At 43.5% G+C, this 21,261-nt stretch overlaps 2 protein-coding genes across 5 annotated transcripts in view; one reads left to right on the top strand and one right to left on the bottom strand.

Annotated features, from left to right (window-relative positions):
- Positions 1-666: 666 nt before the first annotated feature.
- arpc5a (actin related protein 2/3 complex, subunit 5A) lies at positions 667-7,414 on the top strand. The gene is made up of 4 exons (XM_072691415.1): positions 667-898; positions 2,579-2,650; positions 3,227-3,403; positions 4,112-7,414. Exons 1-4 carry the CDS (start codon positions 758-760, stop codon positions 4,172-4,174), a joined length of 453 nt encoding a protein of 150 aa, XP_072547516.1. The 5' UTR covers positions 667-757; the 3' UTR covers positions 4,175-7,414.
- Positions 7,415-8,393: 979 nt separating this feature from the next.
- Positions 8,394-21,261, bottom strand: part of LOC140565484 (uncharacterized) — a 29,328-nt gene continuing 16,460 nt past the window's right edge. For 3 of the 4 annotated variants that reach the window (XM_072691411.1, XM_072691414.1, XM_072691413.1), the window contains 2 exons: positions 14,207-14,263; positions 8,394-13,235 (listed from right to left, as the gene is read on the bottom strand). In XM_072691411.1, the coding sequence (XP_072547512.1) occupies positions 12,057-13,235; positions 14,207-14,263 (1,236 nt within the window). In that variant the 3' untranslated portion in view covers positions 8,394-12,056. Of the gene's footprint in view, positions 13,236-14,206; positions 14,264-18,817; positions 19,199-21,261 lie in introns of those variants that run through there. The other variant, XM_072691412.1, reaches the window with a different exon arrangement.

Here is a 21,261-nt window from a genome sequence, read left to right as displayed (position 1 = left end):
ATATTAAGTTCTACTACACCATGATTATCATATTATGATTATGATCAGAGCAGTTCAACAGTTTAGATGGTTTGGTAACTGTTATCAATAACGGGTCAGAACCCCCTTGTGAGTCTTGGATCCTCCCAAGGTTTCTTCCTCCAGCTCTGAGGAAGGTTTTCAATGCCACTGTCGCCGTTGGGGTCTGCTCACTGGGGGTCTTTTTTTTCTGTCTTTTACTAATTACTTATTATATAAGGCTGCCTTGTGACAACAACAGTTGTAAAAAGTGCCAAACAAATACATTTGACTTGACTTGATAAACCATATATAAATAAATTCTAATTAAATACATAAATAAAGAAATAGATACACATTTCTCTATTTGTTTGAAAGTGGTTAAACAATTTAATGTTTAATGTTTTAATAGTTGGTCAGAATGTCAGAATAGAATTATTGGCACTTATTTGAGGGCTCATGTACTAAAGGATTTATCTGTTGACGTTATGATCAAGTATGTATGTAGTGCACAGAAAGGTAAGGGGAACAAACCCAGCCACGTTTCACACTCAGCAATGAAGCAAAGCGCTTTAGCACCGCACAGTGGTCAGCATGTGGTATTGCAGTTGCGATACCACCAAACGGCCAGCAGAGGGCGCACTAAAGGAAACTCATTGCGGAAGCGCCCAGAGGAAGAGAAGTGAAAAGTCCTGCAGGCCCGGCGTCCGCGCTCAGACTTACGAGGTTTTTATTCAACATATTTATAAAACATTTCATCATGTCGAAGAACACGGTGTCGGACCGCTTCAGGAAGGTGGACGTGGACGAATATGATGAGAACAAGTTTGTGGACGAAGAGGACGGCGGAGAGAACCAGCTGGGTCCGGATGAAGCGGAGGTGGACTCGCTGATCAGACAATATCCTTTAAACCGGGGCGTTTCTGCTCCCAGTCCGACCTGGATTCATTGTGATTTCAGTTGATTGGTGATTTTCTGTGATTATTCAGCTGTAATACGTGTTTAAATGCAGTGCGGCTGTGATGGGTGTGGGGGAGCCGCCCTCATTCATTCACTGCCGCTTCCTGCCGCTTCCTGTCGCGCCCATGTGGCGCCGATACAGACTTTTATTGTGTAAAAGGGAGAAACTGTGAGTTAGCGGGTTTGTGCAGGCGGTAGAAACGGGCCCTGGTGTTTATTTCGATGCTGGTGTTCAGGTTTCTGCAGTGTTTTGCGCACCGGCGGTGCAGCAGGTTGATTAGCCGTGACTCGGTTATAAACAGGGCTGGGCGATACCGCGGACTCTCGATACGATTCCCCGATACCTGATCCCGATACCTGATCCCGATACTGATCCCGATACTGATCCCGATACCTGATCCCGATACCTGATCCCGATACTGATCCCGATACCTGATCCCGATACCTGATCCCGATACCTGATCCCGATACTTGATCCCGATACCTGATCCCGATACCTGATCCCGATACCTGATCCCATTTACATTTACGGCATTTAGCAGACGCTCTTATCCAGAGCGACTTACAAAGTGCTTTGCTATTTACCCAAGAAAAGCCTCAGCTAGTTAGAATAGGCTAATAATACAAAAGATACCTCCAAGCTTAGACATTGCTAAACACAATACAATAAGGCGATCCCGATACTGATCCCGATACCAAATCCCGATACCAAATCCCGATACTGATCCCGATACCGATCCCGATACCAAATCCCGATACCAGATCCCCGATACCACATCCCGATACCTGATCCCGATACCTGATCCCGATACCTGATCCCGATACCTGATCCCGATACCAGATCCCCGATACCAGATCCCCGATACCAGATCCCCGATACCTGATCCCGATACCTGATCCCAATACCTGATCCCAATACCTGATCCCGATACCTGATCCCGATACCAAATCCCGATACTAAACTGCATGGAGCTGAGCTGGATTAATGTATAAGGAGAATGTCTGCTATATATATAATAGCAGACATATATTATATTATATTTTATATATAATTATTTTTTCACGTCTCATCAGGAATAATATATAAGGAAATGCAGAAAGGCTATGAGTGAATCTCAATTTTCATACAACACTGGAGTAAATACGTAAACACTGGATGTTTTGGACGCTGCCATTTTCACAAGCTGATGATTTTATCAGAATAATTATTTGTATTTATTTCTGTGACCTAAAAAAACCTCTCGGCCGTTAATGGTCAGACGGAAGCTTGACCGTATCTCTGTCTGTGTAGTGCTTCACTCCCACTGTACAGATTACAGCTCTTGCAGCACGATGCTGCTATAAAACACCAAATAAACCAACCAAATAAATCCATATGATCTCGCTCTGACGCCAGCTGTGACTCCATCAGCATTTACTGCAAATTACAAACTATAAAATACAAACGTAAATATTCAGAATTACTCTTTGGGATAAAAATACTTTTTAATGATGTCATTTCCTGCAAACGTACTGATGGTTATTACTGAAGAGTGGATGATGAATGTGTTCGAGTTTAGTTTTAAAGATCGTAAATCTGTACTTGCTGTTGGATTTGGGTTTTTCCTGAGTGATGCTCACAGGAAACCTGATGGGGGCGCTGCAGGCTGTGCTGAAAAACCCACCAATCAACACCAAGAACCAGAATGTGAAGGTGAGTCAGCGTCTAGAGCAGAGCAGCAGGATCACCAGAGAAATCTCACTGGTCAATCGTGATGAAACCTTGTATCTCCAAAACAGCAGCATTACAGCTTCATAACTTTCAATGGAAGTTAATGTAAAATATTTTATTCCAGGTCATTTTGGAGCGTTTCTATTGGTCCATTCATCATGAAATCCTGATTAAAACAACTGCCAGATTCACCACAAACAGCAGAAATGAAGATACTAGGTTTTTTTACATTTAAGAAATGCATCAAAAAGTATAAAATCAAGTTCCTTTAGTTATAATCCAACTCAAAACACAAGAGATTAATCTTCAAGAGCTTGAGATTAGGCCTTTAAGCATGACATGGCCACTTTATTGGAAACTCTGATTCAATGGAAGGAACAACCAGATTCACACAAAATTGAGATACAAGGTTTCTGCAGATCAGCAATGATTTCTAACATTAATTCAGTTGACATTGAAGTTGTGTGGTTACGTAATGAATTGCACCGGATTGGATTTACTTAATTAGAAATGCTCTTAATTTCCAAATCAATGAAGTCTGTGTGTCTGTGTGTACAGGATCGGGCTGAGGGTCTGGTATTAAAAGTGCTCACAGCCTTTAAGAGCAGTGATATCGAGAAGGCAGTGCAGTCCCTGGACAAGAACAAAGTGGACCTCCTCATGAAGTACATCTACAAGGGCTTCGAGCGGCCCTCAGAGAACAGCAGTGCGGTCCTGCTCCAGTGGCACGAAAAGGTATCGCAAACTGCGTGTGGTTAGACTGGCGTACAGCATCAAATATGAAGTACACTATATGTCCAAATGTTTGCGGACACTCTCTATTTGGACACATTGCTGACACAGATGTGCAAATGTGCACACACAGCTTGTCTAGTCCCTGTAGAGAAGAAGTACTGCCATTAGAATAGGACTCTCTGGAGCAGATAAACATCATGACCCTATTGGCACCATGCTGCCTAATAATGCCAGGCGTGGGCTAGAGGGGTATAAAGCCCCCCAGCATTGAGGAGCAGTGGACGAACTGTGCTCTCTGGAATGATGGTGGTGGAGCTCCGTCCAGTACTTTTGGGATGAGTTGGGGAGTTCATCATCTAACATCCTGACCTCTCTAAAGCTTTTGATGCTGAATGTAATCAAATTCTCACAGCAATGCTCCTCCAATATTTAGTACAATGCCTTTCATGGACCGTAGAGACAGTTACTGCAACAAAAGCAGTCAACTCTTTATCCTTGATTTCAGAAGAAACAAAGCATGTGTAGGTGTCCCAATACTTTTGTCCATATGGTGTATAATAAGAGCCATGTTCTAGTAATGGACTGTGTTTTTCTTTAAAAATGTATTTAGACTTAATCCCTCTTTGGAATGATATTAATAACAATAATAATTTATTATTATTATTCTTATTATTATATTTTTAACTCTTATGCCCTTTGTGTGTGTAGGCTCTCTCAGCAGGTGGCGTGGGCTCTATTGTCCGTGTGCTCACAGCCCGGAAAACCGTTTAAACCCACCTCACCCAAAACACCTTGGCAGCGCTGGCACAGGGATTGGCTGGCACAACCCCAGGCAGCGCCTGGCCCCCACCTACACTGTGGAGGACGTCCGGTCTCACATCTCTCGCTTTCTTTCTTCCTTCTCTCCTGTTGCATTGCTTTCGTTTTGGGTTTCTCACAGACAGACGACAAACGGCTGCAGTTCATATCTCCGGTCCAAACGCAGTGGTCTTCGTCCCTGGACAGATCTGTGGTCCGTCTAGTAAACCAACATGCTCCACCTCTCACTCTGCTTACAACCCGACGGACTGTTAAGGTGGCTTTAGATATATTATGATCATCATGATAATACAGTATTGTAGATATGAGTATGGACTTTCTTCCAGTGTCGCTGTGTACAACGATACACCCCTACACTCTTCATCCCTCAAACTACTGTCTGGTGCAATTTATCAGCTGACATTGGGTCACTTATCAGTGTTCGCAGCGCCACAGCTCCTTAACGGTACGGGATTACCCTTATTTCAGCTGTCCCACTGTCCCAGTGAGGAATACTCCAGTGTTTTTCAGCTGCTTCCAAACCTGCCATTGGCTTCTACTGTAGGTATCGGTATCAATGGGTCATCATTGGTCTGTAGTAATCAATCATACACCAGTGAGCCAAAACAGTTATGCCTAATATGCTAATATGCTGACCGCTTGCTCTGAGGACCTCTGAAGGTGGTGTCTGTGGTATCTGGCACCAAGATGTTACCAAAGTCCCCTCCAGTTTAGCATTTGTCCTCCTTGGACCACTATCAGTAGGTATGCGCAACTGCTGACCAGGAGACCCCACATGATTTCTTTGAAAGTCTCCAGCTCATGGTCATCTGACCTTAATGATTTGGGCCGTGTCCAAGAGACCCAGGTCTCCCACATGCAACACCCCTGAAGGTTGGTTTCTGTGGTATCTAGCACCAAGGCGTTACACAAGATCCTTTGAGTCCTGTAATTCCTGAGGGGGACACCCTGTTGCCAGTTCATGGCACCACTGCCTATAGGTCATCTCCACAAGCCTTTTGGAGAAGGTCCAACCCTTGGTCATCTGACCATAGTGATTTGGGCCTCGCTAAAGTGGCTCTGGTCTTTACGCTTGCCCATGTCCCCCACAGCAAACGCCCCTGAAGATGGACACCCTGCTTCCAGTTTAGGGTTTGTGCCTATTTGGACCACTGCCTATAGGTAAAGGCTCTCCATAAGCCAAAACAACGTGGGCCCAGTGGCTCAGGTCATCACCACCTCAAGTTTAGAACATCACATGTGCCAGTGTTCCCAGATAATCCCTGTTTGCTTCATCTGTGGGTGGTCACAGTGTTTTGGCTCATTGGTAGACGCAGGCTGAAGGTTGCTGGAGAATTCCTTTATCTTGATGGTCAATGTGGATAAAATCTGGCCTGAATCACTTTTGTCCAGAAATCCTAGATGCCTTGATTTGTCCAGATCTAGAGCTTGATATTGTGACCAGTAACATAAGACATGTAACATAAGCCATCGGCCACCTGGCAGGCTTTTAAAGCATGTTGGCACGTGTTGTGACCCTGCAGGTTCCCGTGCCAGCTTTATGTCTTCGAATACAATGAATCAGTGGACATCTCACACCTGGTTCCCTGCTGAACATGCTGTTGGCATTCATTATGCATTCCAGATCTTAACCACAGGCACTGCTGTGTGTGTGTGTGTGTGTGTGTGTGTGTGTGTGTGTGTGTGTGTGTGTTCATTCTGCCTTAGCACCGCTTTCTGTCTGACAGTGTCCATCTTCCGAACACAGACGAAGATTACCTTGTCTTCTGCCACACTTCCTGGGCTTTGCTGACCACTTACTTTCTCCCCTCCCTTTCTTCAGACCAAGGTTTCGCTCAGCTGCTGCCAAAAAGCAGCTACCTGACTACAAACATACTCACTGGCCACTTTATTAGAAACACCCACTTTGTACTTCCACTCTCTGGTCACATTATCAGCTCTGCCAACCTACAGCCTACATCTGTTGCTGCACTGTTTACCAGCTCCCTTCTACCCTGTTCATCACAGGTCCGTTCCTGACCACCTGACTGCTGTTGACCAGTCATTGCTAGATTGAGAGGAGCTACTACATCCAAAAATATCCACTCGAGAGTGGTTCTGTGGTCAAAAATCGACCACTGCTGAGAAGCTAGAGGTTGCTTAACACAAACCGGGCATCAACAGAAGGCCTACTGTTCGTGATATACCAGCAGAGTGGAGCTACGAGGGAGGAGGGGTTTCCGATAAAGTGGCCTGTGAGTGTCTAGTCATGCTTAAAGGCCTAATCGCAAGCTCTTAAAGACGTAAAAAAAAAAAAAAGGGAAAGCTTACCTTGTTTTTTCTGCCAAAAATGGTTTGATTATAACTAAAGGAAACTGATTTTATACTTTTTGATTCATTTCTTAAAAACGTACGAGTGCTGATCTACCGCCGTCACAGGCCCGCAAAAACCTAGTATCTCCATTTTTGCAGTTTTTCATTTCACAGTATGAACCTGCCAGTTGATCTTGACATTGTATCGGAATTTCGCGATGAACGGACCAATAGAAATGATCCAAACTGACATGGATTTTTACGTTGACTTTTTCTTCTATCTCCTGTAAAGCTGCTGTTTTGGAGATAAGAGGTTTTTGCGACTATAATACTGTTCATCAGGACGATCCAAGATGAGCACTACTGTCTCATCAGTTGAGGCCACTAAGCATTGTGCTGAATGTTGACCACAAGCTTCTACATACTGTATCTTCCTCACTGTTTAGGCCACTCTTCTGTAACAGGGTTGGTACTTCACTCGTTTAAGGTCCAGCTGGTCACAGCTGGTCACTGTTTCATGTGTAGTAGGTTTAGCAGCCTCCTAAGAGGCCTATTTCAATTGGAGTGGGTGTATGCGTGCAGTTTTTCCATTCGTGTGCTGCAATGTAGGGAGGGCCCGACCTCCCTGACCCAAGTTTGTATAACGGTGGAGCTGACGTGGGGTTTCTCGCAGCGTAGTGCAGCCTCTCGGTGGTCCACTCAACAAGCCATACATGACTAACTGACTGAGGCGGGCAAATCTGAGCGATTGTCACTGTTTGAGAGTGTGTGGTGATGTGTGCATATTACTCATTCGATCAAGTGCAAATATAACAAACCAGTTTACCAACTGCCTTATGAAATATTCCTTTTATAATGTGTGGTCCATTTGGAAGCAATAAAAAAACTGTTATGATTGAATTTGGTTTGTTTTTCTGCAACAGTAACATATTCAGCAATATGATGAATAAGAGCACCTGTAAAGGTAAGCCATAATAAATGGAGAATTAAAAGGACAGTTCATAGCATTAATGATGTTTATCGTCCCATTTAAGCTACACTATATGGACAGAAGTATTGGGACACACCTCTTAATCATTGAATTCAGGTGTTTGATTCAGTCCTGTAGCAAAAACAAGCTCCTAGTCCTGCAGTCTGTCTTTCCTCCACACACCAGTGAGAGAACGGGAGGTTCTGAAGAGCTCACTGAACTCCAGCCTGGTTCTGTATGTAATAGGAGACACCGCTGCACCAACAACAAGAAGTCAGCTGGTGAAATTTAGACCTTCCCTCCTAGATCTTCCTCCATCAGCTGTGAGTGGTGTTATTATTGAACAGTGGAAGAGTTTAGGAGGAACAGCTCACAGAGAGCAGCTCAGCCACCGAGTGTCTGTCAGACCACGTAAAGTTACAGAGCGGGGTCAGGGCCGAGTGCTGAGCTCAGAGCAGAGTGCAGAAAAGCCTCCAACTGACTCAATAACTGCAGCAGAGCTCCAGACCTGCTGCTGCTGGTAGAGCTTAGAGCAAAGAAGGGGACCAGCTCAATATTAATAATGCCTATGGGTTTAGAACGGGACGTCCTAAAAGCTCTTGTAGGTGTCCCAATACTTTTGTCTGTATAGTCTCCATATTAGTATGAAGCTGGATGTGACCATTAGAGGACTAAACTAATTAGCCAGATGATTTGGTCCCAATGTCAAGCCTGTCCAATCAGATGAGAGCTTAGGATAATGGCTCAGGTAGGGGTGTGCAATATTAAACTCTTAAAAAATATCATCACTATGATCATCATCATCATCAAGATAGAATTACACCTCAATACATTTCTCAATGCTGAGCATACGGCACACTTCAATTGGTCAATAAAAAAAAAATAGTATTAGGATTGAAACCGGTTTATTTTCTGCAACAACAAATGTGTCAAGAACTGTAAAAAAAAAAAAAAAAAAAAAAAAACGATTTCTGAAAGTGCACCTTTACAGGTAAAACTAAAGGCCAGTCCGTAGCACCAATGACAATGTGTCTCTCCCACATGTAAAAACAGAATACCAGGGTCCGGATGTAGTAGGGATATCAGTTGTAGGCTGAGATCAGATAATGATATCGGCTACTGAAGTGCTGGATGGGATATCGGAGAGGGGGGACCAAAAAAAAATTAATTAATTAAAAAAAATAAATTGAATCCGATGGACCTGATGGACAAATCCATCCTAAAACGGCAGGTGCTCACGCTGTGGTGAGAAGTTACCTGTGGGTTTTATACTGTGTGAGCTAGACGAGTGTTTAAATAGTTAAGATGCTCATTTTAAGCAAAGTGCTTCAATTAAAGCCAGCTCATTTCAAAGCTTACTAGCTTATAAAGGAAATAGACAAACAGACAAGTATCAAAAAAGGAAAAGTGGTACCGTGCCAACTCTAGAACAGATACTACTGATAAAGCAGCTATGAGCAAAGATTACAGCTCTAGTATATAGATTTGCTCATGTAATGATTGCATACACAAAGCAGGAAAGGTAGAGTATAGAAGGACACCTAGAAAAAGTCAAAGAAATGCAAACGTTACCATTCAAGAGTCACTGTTTTAAGGCCACAACTGATTTACAGTTTAAAAATGGTTCAGAAACATCAACAGGTAACAGCATGCAAACTGCATCTACAACCGGGACGTTCATGGCACTCAGCCACTCGGCCCATTGGTCCTTTCTCGTACTGGACGAAACACTTAGTTTAAGCAAATAGCAAAAAGTGAGTCATTCTGGGCTCTGGGATCGTAACTTCTGCCTAATTGCCCATAAGAGGCAGGGTTGATGATTCGATCCAGGACTTAGGACAAAGGATCGGTCTTAACTTTTGGCTTGAATCATCCAGGTGACGGAGATCATGCTCTGCAAAATGTTCCTCAGGTAGGGATGGGCAGTATAGGACAGTCCGATATCACAATGTCATGCTGGGGTTGGCAATGGACCATCACCAACCATGGTGCTCTCAAATAGTTCGAGATAAAGTAGCCACTTTTGGTTCCATGAAGAACCAGGTCTGTATAAAGAACCTTGCATTTAAACCTTTTAAAGGCCTGAAGAACCATCGTCACTGATGTGAAGATGCTTCCCACTTACAAACAAAAGTGGTTCCTCTATAGTTCTTTGGGAACCCTTTTAAAAGGTCTGATGAACATCAGGGTCTTTGAAGGGTCTTCACACTTAGATCTCCAAGACAAAGCTGGTTGTTCATGAACTCAAAACTCTGGTTGTTGTGGTTCTGTACAGAACCATTGCCTTTACTAAAGAAGGTTCTTTTTTGAAGAGTGTAGCTCTAAGTACAATCTTAAAACTTTTGCGTGCTACCATAGAAAAAACACTTTTGGTTTCATAAAGAACCATACTTGTAATTAAGAACATTTTCTTTAGACTTTTTAAAGGTCTAAAGAACCATCATGTGATGTAAAGGTTCAAAAACTGTACTTAATGGATTTTTTTTTTTAAAAAAAAGGTTCTTCTAAAGGTTCTTTAACTTCTTGTGGTTCTAGACAGAACCACTGCCCTCACTAAAGAAGACTAAGTGCAATATTAAAAATAAAGGTGCTACAAAAGGTTCTCTGAGCGATGCCATAGAAGAACCACTTTTGGTCCCATAAAGAACCATGTTTAAAATAGAGATCTCTACCACAAACATGGTTCTTTATGGAACCAGTAGCGTTTCATCTACGGTTCTGCAAGTTATGGTTCTATATAGAACCACTGCCTTTACTAAAGGAGACCCTTTTTTTAAGAGTGTTGCTCTAAGTGCAATCTTAGAAATACATTTAAAATGTTATTTGAGCGAGACCATAGAGGAACCACTGTTGGTTCCATAAAGAACCATGTTTTTAACAGAGATGTTTGAGTGTCAAGAGCCTTTTAAGTGCTTAATAAATCTCCTAATCTCCACCTAGCTTCTACACCTTCATACATCTCTACCACAAACATGGTTCTTTATGGAACCAGTAGTGTTTCATCTACGGTTCTGCAAGTTACGGTTCTCAATAGAACCACTGCCTTTACTAAAGAAGGCCCTTTCTCAAGAGCTTAGCTAGTTTTTTTTTAAAGTGCAATCTTAAAATGGTTTTGGAGTGAGACCATAGAAGAACCACTTTTGGTTCCATATAGAACCATGTTTTGTTTGTTACAACGGACCTTTTCTTTGGACATTTTAAAGACAGGTTCTTCACACGTTCTTCTGCCTGTTAGAAACATGGGTCTTCATTGCATTATGTGCACTCTTGAAAATAAAGGTGCTACAAAAGGTTCGAGTGACGCCACAGAAAATGAAAAAACACTTTTGGTTCTTGCATTTCTGTAAGTGTGACATGTCAAAGTGAAGACCCTTTTTAAGGCTTAAAGAACCTTCTCCTGATGTAAAGTTTCTTTACCAATTTAAGTTCTTTAAGTTCTTCACACACACACACACACACATCTCTCCATTACAAAAATAGAGAGGTTCTTTATGGAACCAAAAGTGGCTCTTCTATGGCATCACTCAACAGAACCATGTAAAAACCAGCTCTGCAATACATCCAATTACACATTCAGCCAAATTAATTACACAATGTAATTAAACATTTAGTCAATTAGACATTGATTGACTAAGTGTTTAATTGGACGTGTTGCAGAGCTGGTTTTTACAGTATTTTTAAATGTGGCTGATTCTTTTTGGCAGCTCAGAAAAAATAATTATGCAAACTGTGCATCATTACATCGGCCCTCATTCACCAATTATTATCTAATTTTCATAAACTTTCTTAAGGAGAAAGGTCCAAACAGAAAGTCTAGGTCAGACTGATGATGTGTTTAAAGAGCCGACTTGTTTACAGCTCTGCTCTTCAAGGTAAAGGTAAAGGTGCACGTATTTGTCACTGTACAGCGAAATGTGTCCTCCGCATTTAACCCATCTGGTAGTGAACACACACACACACACACACACACACACACACACACACACACGTGTTAGGGGCAGTGAGTACACACACACACACACCCAGAGCGGTGGGCAGCCAACTCCAGCACCCGGGGAGCAGAGAGGGTAAAGGGTAAAGAGCCCGGGAATCGAACCCACAACCCTGTTATCGATATCCCGGCGCTCTAACCGCTGAGCCACCACTGCCCCTCACTATCTTATAGTGATGAATCCCACTGTCCTCCTAAACTGAACACATCCCACATAGGAAAATACTGGAGACTGTCAGAACCTTTGTGAAAACTGGGGTTAAGAACTGTAGGTGAATAAGGCCCATCAAGTCTTGCGGTTGTACTTTGGCAAAATGACGTGTGGCGCTAAGCTTTTCTGAGCATGACGCATGTATCTGCAATACTCACAATGCAGGGAACTACATGCTTCGTTAAAGAGAGCGTAATTGGTCCCCGAATTTGTTGGATGACATTGTTTTCATCAAACGTAGCACTATTAATGCGTTGTGTTCGAACCAACAAATTTAAAATATATGGAAATAAATTGTGACGTGTACCTAAAGTACCGTGATATCGTATTTCTACATGCTGCCCAACCCAATCCTCAAGGCTCTTCACAATCAAGACAACTCGCGGCTTTCCCCATTTTCCTGCTCTTCATTCCCCAAAACTCGTTTGGGACGACCCCTAGGCCTTAAGGGGTGTAGCTTCTTTTTTTTAGTTTTTGGAACAGAATTTTCCAGAGCGCCTTCCACAGGAGGAGCAGCTTCGGAGCTGTGGTAGCGCAGGACGTGGCTCTTGAGGCTGACGTTGTGGTTGAAGCACTTCTCGCAGAACGTACACTTGTAGGGCTTTTCTCCCGTATGCAGACGCATATGGGACTTGAGATGGCCATCCTGGCTGAAGGAACGATCGCACACCTCACACCTGAAAGGCTTTTCTCCGGAGTGGATCAGTTCGTGCCTCTCTAACCGGTCCAGGTGAGGGAAGCCCTTCCCGCAGGTCTTGCAAATGTACTTCCAGGGGCCTCGGTGAGATCTCAGGTGGCGGTTGCGCTTCACGATGTTTCGGAACTTCTCGGGACAGTCCGGGCACAGGTACGGCTTTTCCTCTTTCGGGTGATTCTCCTCGTGCTCCAGTTTGGCGGGCCTGTTGCGGAAAGGCGTGAGGCAGTATTTGCAGGGGTGCACCATGTTGCCGTGAAGTTTCTGAGTATGAGCTTTTAGGCCTTTCTCAGTCCTGAACCTTTTGTCACAGTTCGAACAGACAAAGTGTTTCGTCTTGTACTCGCATACATGCTCCTTCTTTCCGTTCGCTTCTGTGGGTTTCATGTAGAAAACGCCGCACTCCTGACATAGCACGCGTTTGGTCGTGACTCCGTGCTCCTGCTCGGCGTGAATCTGAAAGTTGTTGTAGTCGGCAAAGCGAACCAGCAGCTTCTCGAGGCAGCGAGTGTCTGCGCCGTCGCCGGAGACGCACTTTGGGCAGGCGAAGACTTTTTCATGCCGCAGTAACGAACACTGCAGTCTGGCTTCGGAGCCGCATTCTTCACAGCCCACCACTGGCATACTGCCGTCATCTGCCAAACCATTGGAACCATCAGATTCTTCATCCTCCTCCTCCTCTACAGACATTTCGGAGTTTTCAGAATCCTTAGCGGTTCCTTGTGCTGGCGGCTCCCACTCGTCTGAGCTGCTGTTCCTTTTGGTTTTTTTGGTTTTCTTCTTTTTCTCCTCCTCTTCCGGACTTTCATATTCACTTAAAAAGTCATCAGAGGATAAAATGACTTCCATCTCCTCCTAGGAAACAGAAAAAAGACCTTTTGGTTAGAATTTAAAAATTCTGATGTGACCAAGCATCTCTGGACTGTGGTTGGAGTGGCGCAACAAATAACACCACTACCTGCCTGTGGGAGACTGGGGTTTGGATTCCCGGTCTGGGTGCTGAGCTACACCAATAAGAGTCCTTGGGCAAGACTCCTAACACTACATTGGCCCACCTCTGTAATACGAGTAACCTTGTAAGTCGCTCTGGATAACAGCGTCAGCTAAATGCCATAAATGTAAAGGTAAATGGACTGGGCCCCTGGGAACCTAAATTACTTTTCTTTCTAACAAAGTGAATCTGGCTCCTCAGGGCCTCCAGTGTAAATGTACAAAGTCTGTGTACTAAATATATCTTCCCAAAGTCTAACAAATGTCTGCTGTATTTCACCAGTATTGCTCTCCTCTTAATGTGGAATGGGCGGTCCTAAAAGTGGGCGGCTCTTCACAAAATTAGCATAGCTCCACCATCTTTTCAAGTCTGAGCAACCTGGAGAACTAAAGCTCGAGCCGTGACTGGGGGAGCACTTCACCACGGGGCGGACAGGAGCCGGGGACTTCCGCTGACCACCACCCACCCATACATCCAGTTGCGGCTCGAGTATATCTGTATACGGGCTGGTAGCTTGGTTAGAGATATCAGAACCTCTGTAAAGCCTAAAGGTCTTATCTGTGCCGAGTTTCCAACAGCTTCCAATAAGGAGAGACGGTTTCTTGCGATGCTTACTCTACTATTTATCAATGTTTATTGTGCTAGGAGGTTTATGGGAAACCCTACTATGGATATCTGAGAGTAATATAGTATTAATTATATAACACTAATATGCTGAGTCAATACTTTTATTTTTCCTCTTGACTAATGCCTTACAAATCTGAATGCTGAAATGCTCATCTCCATTGGGTTAAATATAAAAGGAAAGTCAGAGGGTGAGGAAGGCAATGCTTACATATGCTGGATCTTCCGAAGGCTCGTCTTTGGTGGAGAAGTCAATGGGTTCCAGAATCTAGAAATAAACAGGACATTTGGTCAAATTATGAATTACGACCATGTTAGTTACGACCATCTGCCAGATCACACTGACCTCACGATTCATTGTTGGCAAACATTGTTTAATAACAAGCATTCCAACTTAATATAATCAAAGGTATCAAACGTATTGACATTCATTTCTCAAGTAAAAGTGGATATAAAAGGTTTTAAGAGACTTCTATAGAAGCTGAAGCATCAACTTAAGCTTTTTACTCCAGTAAAAGTGTAAAAGTACTGGTTTCAGAACCACTTCAAGTAGAAAAGTAAAAGTAATGTATATAGTGTACTATAGTGCACTACCCCCCTCCCCAAAACCCCATTTCTCTAAAAGTCATAATGAGGAGAATGATCTATTAAAATGTTGATGTTAAAAATGTTGGGCTGCACTAGGCTCCTGTTTCAGCTGCAGATCTGCCCATTGAAAATGAAGCATTTCAGTAATATCAGCTCTATTAAAGGAGCGTCTCTGTGCTCTACTGAGCATTAACATGAGCTTCATGGAGGAAAATATGAGGAGTCGTTGTCTAGAAGTTCTGTAAAGCTGCAGAAAGTCAGACTTCAGAGGCGTGTGATCAATAAGCTTTATTGGAATGTAAATGTGGGGCTCAGTCGGGACGTTTCACTGCAGCTCTCTTGAGTCTCTGCCACGGACACAGTCTTCATACTAGACTACAGACGTCTGCTGTGAGCTGCTGGAGAGGGACGGGACGTGTGCAGGTGTGATGGATCTCTTATAAACCAATAGGGAGTCAGAATGGTGTCTGTTTATACTTCCCATCCAATCAGGATCAGACTCACAGGATTTATCTGGAGAGGGTTTTTTATTGATGACGAGCCGGAATGAAAACTAAGGGAAATGAAATAGGAGGAACGAGGCTGTTTTTAAAATGTAAGGAGGAGAAAGTTCAGATAATTGGGGGAAAATGTAAGAAGTAGAAGAAAAAAGTCTGAAAAATAAATAAATACTCCAGTAAAGTTTAGATAACCAACATTTCTACTTAAGTAAGATACAGAAGTATTACATATACAATACATATATAGAAAATCCCACTCTACAGGAAATACAGACTGGCGCGTAAGAGGCCTTTGCTCACTTCTGCTCAAGAATGAGGAGAATCTCCTCTAGGCTGGGATTTCTGCCACTGCTAGTAGACCCGTATGACCATATGCTTCTATACACCTGCAGATTCAGCTACTTCCTTCACACTGTGGTCTTCGGCCACACTTCACTTTTTTTCTAGAATTCAACATAAAATCTTTTAATGACTACTGCCTTTTGCTGTTCTGACCTGCTGCAAACGTGACGCATAGCCAGACCCCAGCTTCTTGTAGGGTTCCTGAGGAGTCTCAGCCCATTCCTCATGGGCAGTGGCCTCCAGTTCACTGATACTCTTGGATTTGCTGCTGCTGCTGCTGCTGCAACTGTCTTCCTCAAATCCCACCAAAGATTTTTATGGGGTTCAAGTCAGACGACTGTGACGGCCACTCCAGAATCTTCCAGGACTTCTTCTGAGATATGCTTGGGATCACTGTCCTGTTGGAAGGTCCAATGATCCATCTTGCCCTTCCACACACTGCAGGTTTCCAGTGGCAGAGGAAGCAAAGCAGCCGGATCCTTCTCCCTGTTTGTGGAGGCAGTGATCTCTTCTCTGAACTTTCTGGACAACTGACTCTTGATCCATGCAATCAAACGTCACAGTCAGCAAACCCTGAGGTTTTTTAGGGGTTCTACATCAAACACAACAGATGCAACTAATGACCGGCTTGATTTGCCACCTGAGTTGCAAATGTGTGCTCTTATTAGAGATTCTATTCTACAAGTTTCGATTTCAATGGCATAACATACTAAATAACACTGCTGTCCAATAAAAGCCATGTATCTCCACCTCTCTCCATTTGTCCATGGTTTAAACCCTGTAGCTTCTCCTGCACATTATCTAAATAATTCTGGATGAATGGACCAATAGATGTTCTAAATTACTCGGAATAAACTCTTATTTTACATTGACTTCCATTCAGAGTTAAGACCATTTTTAACCTTCTATAAAGTCACAATTATGGAGATACGCGTTGTTCATTGGACAGCGATGATATATTTATATTTTATTTAGCTCAAACCGGCTACGAGAGGGTCAACATGACGTCACTACAGGTTTGGTACAACCCATATAGACGTCATTCTCTCGATATGCAGAAAACACAACAGCAGAAAAGGAAAGTCCCCGACAGCACGTCCACGCCATCTTCAGCCACAGGAGTTTTTGTAGAGTTCAAGTTCAGGCTTTACTGTTTCAGCTACAAGAACACAGTGAAGAAACCATGCTGGACCCTCACACACCGGCCAGGACCATCACGCACCGGCCAGGACCCTCACGCACCGGCCAGGACCCTCACGCACCGGCCAGGACCCTCACGCACCGGCCAGATGTTCTCAATGAAAAAAAATACAAACCCCACAGACAGAGATCAACACACTGAAACTCACTGCCATGGATGAGACTGCAGTCGAGGTCACTAGGGTGAGAGTGTTTTCACTTGGCGATTGCTATCATGTTGCTATCAAGTGGCTGCCATTGTGTTGTTTAGTGGTTGGTTATGGTATCCCAGGTGGTTGCTAGGCAGTTGCTATGGTGTTTGCTATGGTATGGTGATTGGCGAGTGGTTGCTAAGTGGTTGATTGTTTAGGTATTCCAGGTGGTTGTTGTCGTGTTCCTACGATATTGCTTAGTGGGATGCTGCTGTTGTGTTACTAAGTGTTTGCTAGCTGGTTGCTATGAGGCCGATTAGTGGTTGGTTATTGTATCCCAGGTGGTTGCTAGGCAGTTGCTATGGTGTTGCTTGGCGCGTGGTTGCTGTTATGTTGCTAAGTGTTTGGTAGCTGCTTGCTACGGTGTTGAGTAGTGCTGGTTAGTTATGGTATCCCAGGTTGGTTGCTAGACAGTTGCCATGGTGTTGCTTGGTGAGAGGTCACGGTTATATTGGTATTTCACGTGGTTGCTACAGTGTTGTTAAGTGAGTGGCTGCTGTGTTTGCTAGCTGGTTGCTATGGGGCTGATTAGTGGTTGGTTATTGTATGCCAGGTGGTTGCTAGGCAGTTGCTATGGTGTTGCTTGGCGAGTGGTTGCTGTTAAGTTGCTGTGGTGTTGCTTAGTGGTTGATAGTTATGGTATTCCAGGTGGTTGTTGTCATGTTCCTACGATATTGCTTAGTGAGTGGCTGCTGTAATGTTGCTAAGTGTTTGGTAGCTGGTTGCTATGGTGAGTAATTGAGTAGTGCTGGTTGGTTACGGTATCCCAGGTTGGTTGCTAGACAGTTGCCATGGTGTTGCTTGGTGAGAGGTCACGGTTATATTGGTATTTCAGGTGGTTGCTGTATTTTTGTTACGTGGTTGCTACAGTGTTATTAAGTGGGTGGCTGCTGTTATGTTGCTAAGTGTTTGCTAGCTGGTTGCTATGGGGCTGATTAGTGGTTGGTTATTGTATCCCAGGTGGTTGCTAGGCAGTTGCTAGGTGTTGCTTAGTGGTTGTATTGTTAAGGTATTCCAAGTGGTTGCAGCATTGTTGCTACATGGTTGTTCAATGTTAGTGCTTAGTCAGTCGCTGATCTTATATTGCTAATTGTTTGCTAGCTGATTGGTATCCCTGCTATCCCAGATTGGTTGCTAGGCAGATGCTATGGTGTTGCTTAGTGGTTGATAGTTATGATATTCAAGGTGGTTGATGTATTGTTGCTACATGGTTGCTACGGTGTTAGTAAATGAGTGGCCGCTATGTTGCTTGCTAGCTGGTTGCTATGGATGTTAATTAGTGGTTGGTTATGGCATCCCAGGTGGTTGATGTATTGTTGCTACATGGTTGCTACGGTGTTAGTAAATGAGTGGCCGCTATGTTGCTTGCTAGCTGGTTGCTATGGATGTTAATTAGTGGTTGGTTATGGCATCCCAGGTGGTTGCTGTATTGTTGCTAAATGTTGCTACGGTGTTGCTTAGTGAGTGGCTGCTGTTATGTTGCTTGCTATGGTATTGATTAGTTGGTTGGTTATGGTACCCTAGGTGGTTGCTAGACAGTTGCTATGATGTTGCTTGGATACTGCTGTTATGTTGCTATAGTGTTGAGCAGTGGTCGCTCAGTGGTATTTCAGCTGGTTGGTTGGGTGGTAGAAACACACACACACACACACACACACACACACACACACACACACACACACACACACACACACACACACACAGAGCGGTGGGCAGCCCACACTAGCAGAGTTGCCGAGCCCGGGTATAAAACCCACAACCCTGGCACCAACAGCCCGGAGCTGTAACCACTGAGCACCACTGCCCCCTACTGGTGCACTCTAATAATTGCAGTGGGGGTAAACAGTTGCTATATATATAAGCTTTGACATAATATATGAATATTTTTTAAGTAATTAGATAGTCGTATATGTTATTTATTTTATTTAATAATTACAGATAAGATGTTGGAAAGATCCTCACCTCACATTTGTAATAATACATTAAATGAAGGTTAGATACCTGGTTTTCGCTCGGGTCCGTTTTCCGTTTCTTAATGAATAAAGAAGGGATCGCGGGTTTCTTTAACATCAGTCTGGGAGGATAACCCAGTAATTCTGCTTTCAGGTCTCTCTCGTAGTCCTCCGGGGTGAAGTGCTGGCTGCACACCCGCAAATACACATAGTTTTTCCGCGGCGTGTTGACATCCCGTCCTATCGCCGCTAGCCACTTTCTACACAGCTCGACATCTTTCTCTGGAAACCGGTGGAAAATGACACCTTTAGCTCTCGCCACTTCGTATTTCTCACACCCGGGCACACTACACTCTGCGGGCATTCTTCCGCCGAGCTACGAGCTTGATAAACAGCGTAGAAGAGAGCTCCAGGCCGGTTAGCAGCTCGGATGTAGGCTTGAGACTACAAATGAGAGGACACGATTGGTGGATCGCGGCGAGGGGTGTATGGCGTGCTGCCGCAATGCACGCTGGGAATTGTAGTTCGCTATGCGAATACAGCTTAATACCGACCGCTGTTCGAGCGCGGAGAGATTTAAGTTTATATTATTAAAATTAACAAGCATATGAGTATATGAAACACTAGTATAACAAAATAAGGTATTTTTTTAAACTTTTTTTGTTTACTTAAAAATACCAGAGATCAGCATTGTAAACATTAGACAAACCCACATTCCCAGAAATAAATTATTTTATTTATTTAATTTTAAGTATATTTATCTGTTCCTTCAGAACATTATAAAGAAGAACAACATTACATACAAATAGCAGGCAAACAAATGTAGTGGTTGTGCAGCTTAAGTGATTCCCACATCCAGTGGGAGCAGTTGCTAGGCTGTTGCTATGTGCGGACTAGGGTGCAAGTCTATATAAGCTATAGTGCTGCTAAGTGGTCACGAAATGTGCTGTGTTATAGTGCTGCTGGGTGGTTGCTAGCACATTGCCAAGTGGATGCTTCTGGTACCCCATGTGGTCGGTCGGGTGTTACTACATCTTGGCATCCAAAAGCTGCATACAGGCCCGAATCGCCCAATCTGTACAACTGCGGCGAGCAGGAAGCATCTCAGAATGCTCAGCATGTCCAACCTTGAGGAGGATACTGAGCTACAACAGCAGAATACAATGCCATGCTCCACATCTTTCAGCCAAGAACAGAAAGCTGAGGCTGCAGTGGCTCAGTACAGGCTCACCAACACTGGACAGCTGAAGGCTGTAGAAAGGTGGTGCAAGTCTGCAAGTGTTCTCCCTGTGTGTGCACCAAACCACTTATCAGAGCACACAGCAAACCTGTCTGTATATATCTTCAATTCAGAGCTGTTAGAATAAGGGCTTCATTTATTTAAAATGTAAACATAGACTAAAGTAACTTACCATTGAAACAATGTCAAAGATTACAAAGCATAAAAATAATGAAATAAATAAATGCACCTATGATGCATAACATTAAAACTACTGAGAGGTGAAGTGAATAACACTGATGATCTAGTTTCAGTATCGCCCGTCATCGGGGTGAATATATTAGACAGCAAGTGAACAGTCAGTTCTTGAAGGTGATGCTGTTGGAAGCCGGAAAAAAACGAGACCAACAGTGATGTTCCACACAACTGAGTCAGAACATCTCCAAAACATCAGGCATCAGTCTTGTGGGGTGTTCCCGGTATAGAACCCAAGCACCCAAGGTTCATTGATGGTCATAGAGGCCCTACCTCACAACGTACAGGTGCCAGATACCACAGGACACCTTCAGAGGTCTTGTGGAGTCCATGCCTCAACGGGTCAAAGATGTTTTGGTGGCACGAGGGGGACCTACACAATATTAGGCATATTTCAAGATTTAATGAAAACATCAAATTGACAGTGGTGGTTAAAAAAAAACAACACATAGTAACATAAATTAAGAGTATAAATGATGCACAATTTCACACAGTGCACCAAATCCTCTCAACGAGGACTAATGACGGTCCCTCTGTACTGAAACATGTTATTAAATACTGACGATATCTACGATACGATACACACGATACTGAAGGAGGGCTGGGCGATATGGTAAAAATACTATTTCAAACTATCTACATGATATTTATCACAATACATATAATCACAGACAGATTCTTATAAGCTACTATTCAGATCCTCTCCTGTACTGAATACAGTGATTTATACTCAACATCTGCTGCTCTTCATCTAATGAACCCTTCAGTCTAATTACACCATTACCATAACGAAATTTATCACGATACGATAAAATATCGTCATATTGCCCAGCTCTACAGTGAAGTCATTTTAATATGATAATGTCGAAAGGTCTGTCTGCCTTTACTTCTTGCTCAATGAGCACCACTGCACCAAAATAGCATCTCCTAACAGACTCAGGCTCTCCTAATGGGAATTATGAGGGCCGTACAAACGTTATATGTACAGTTCCCACTTGTAGTAATAGTGTTCAGGCCAG

This window comes from Salminus brasiliensis, chromosome 11 (genome assembly GCF_030463535.1).
Source record: "Salminus brasiliensis chromosome 11, fSalBra1.hap2, whole genome shotgun sequence".
Taxonomy (NCBI): domain Eukaryota; kingdom Metazoa; phylum Chordata; class Actinopteri; order Characiformes; family Bryconidae; genus Salminus; species Salminus brasiliensis.
The sequence above is the reverse complement of the archived record's forward strand: the minus strand, read 5'-3'. Positions and strand labels throughout refer to the sequence as shown.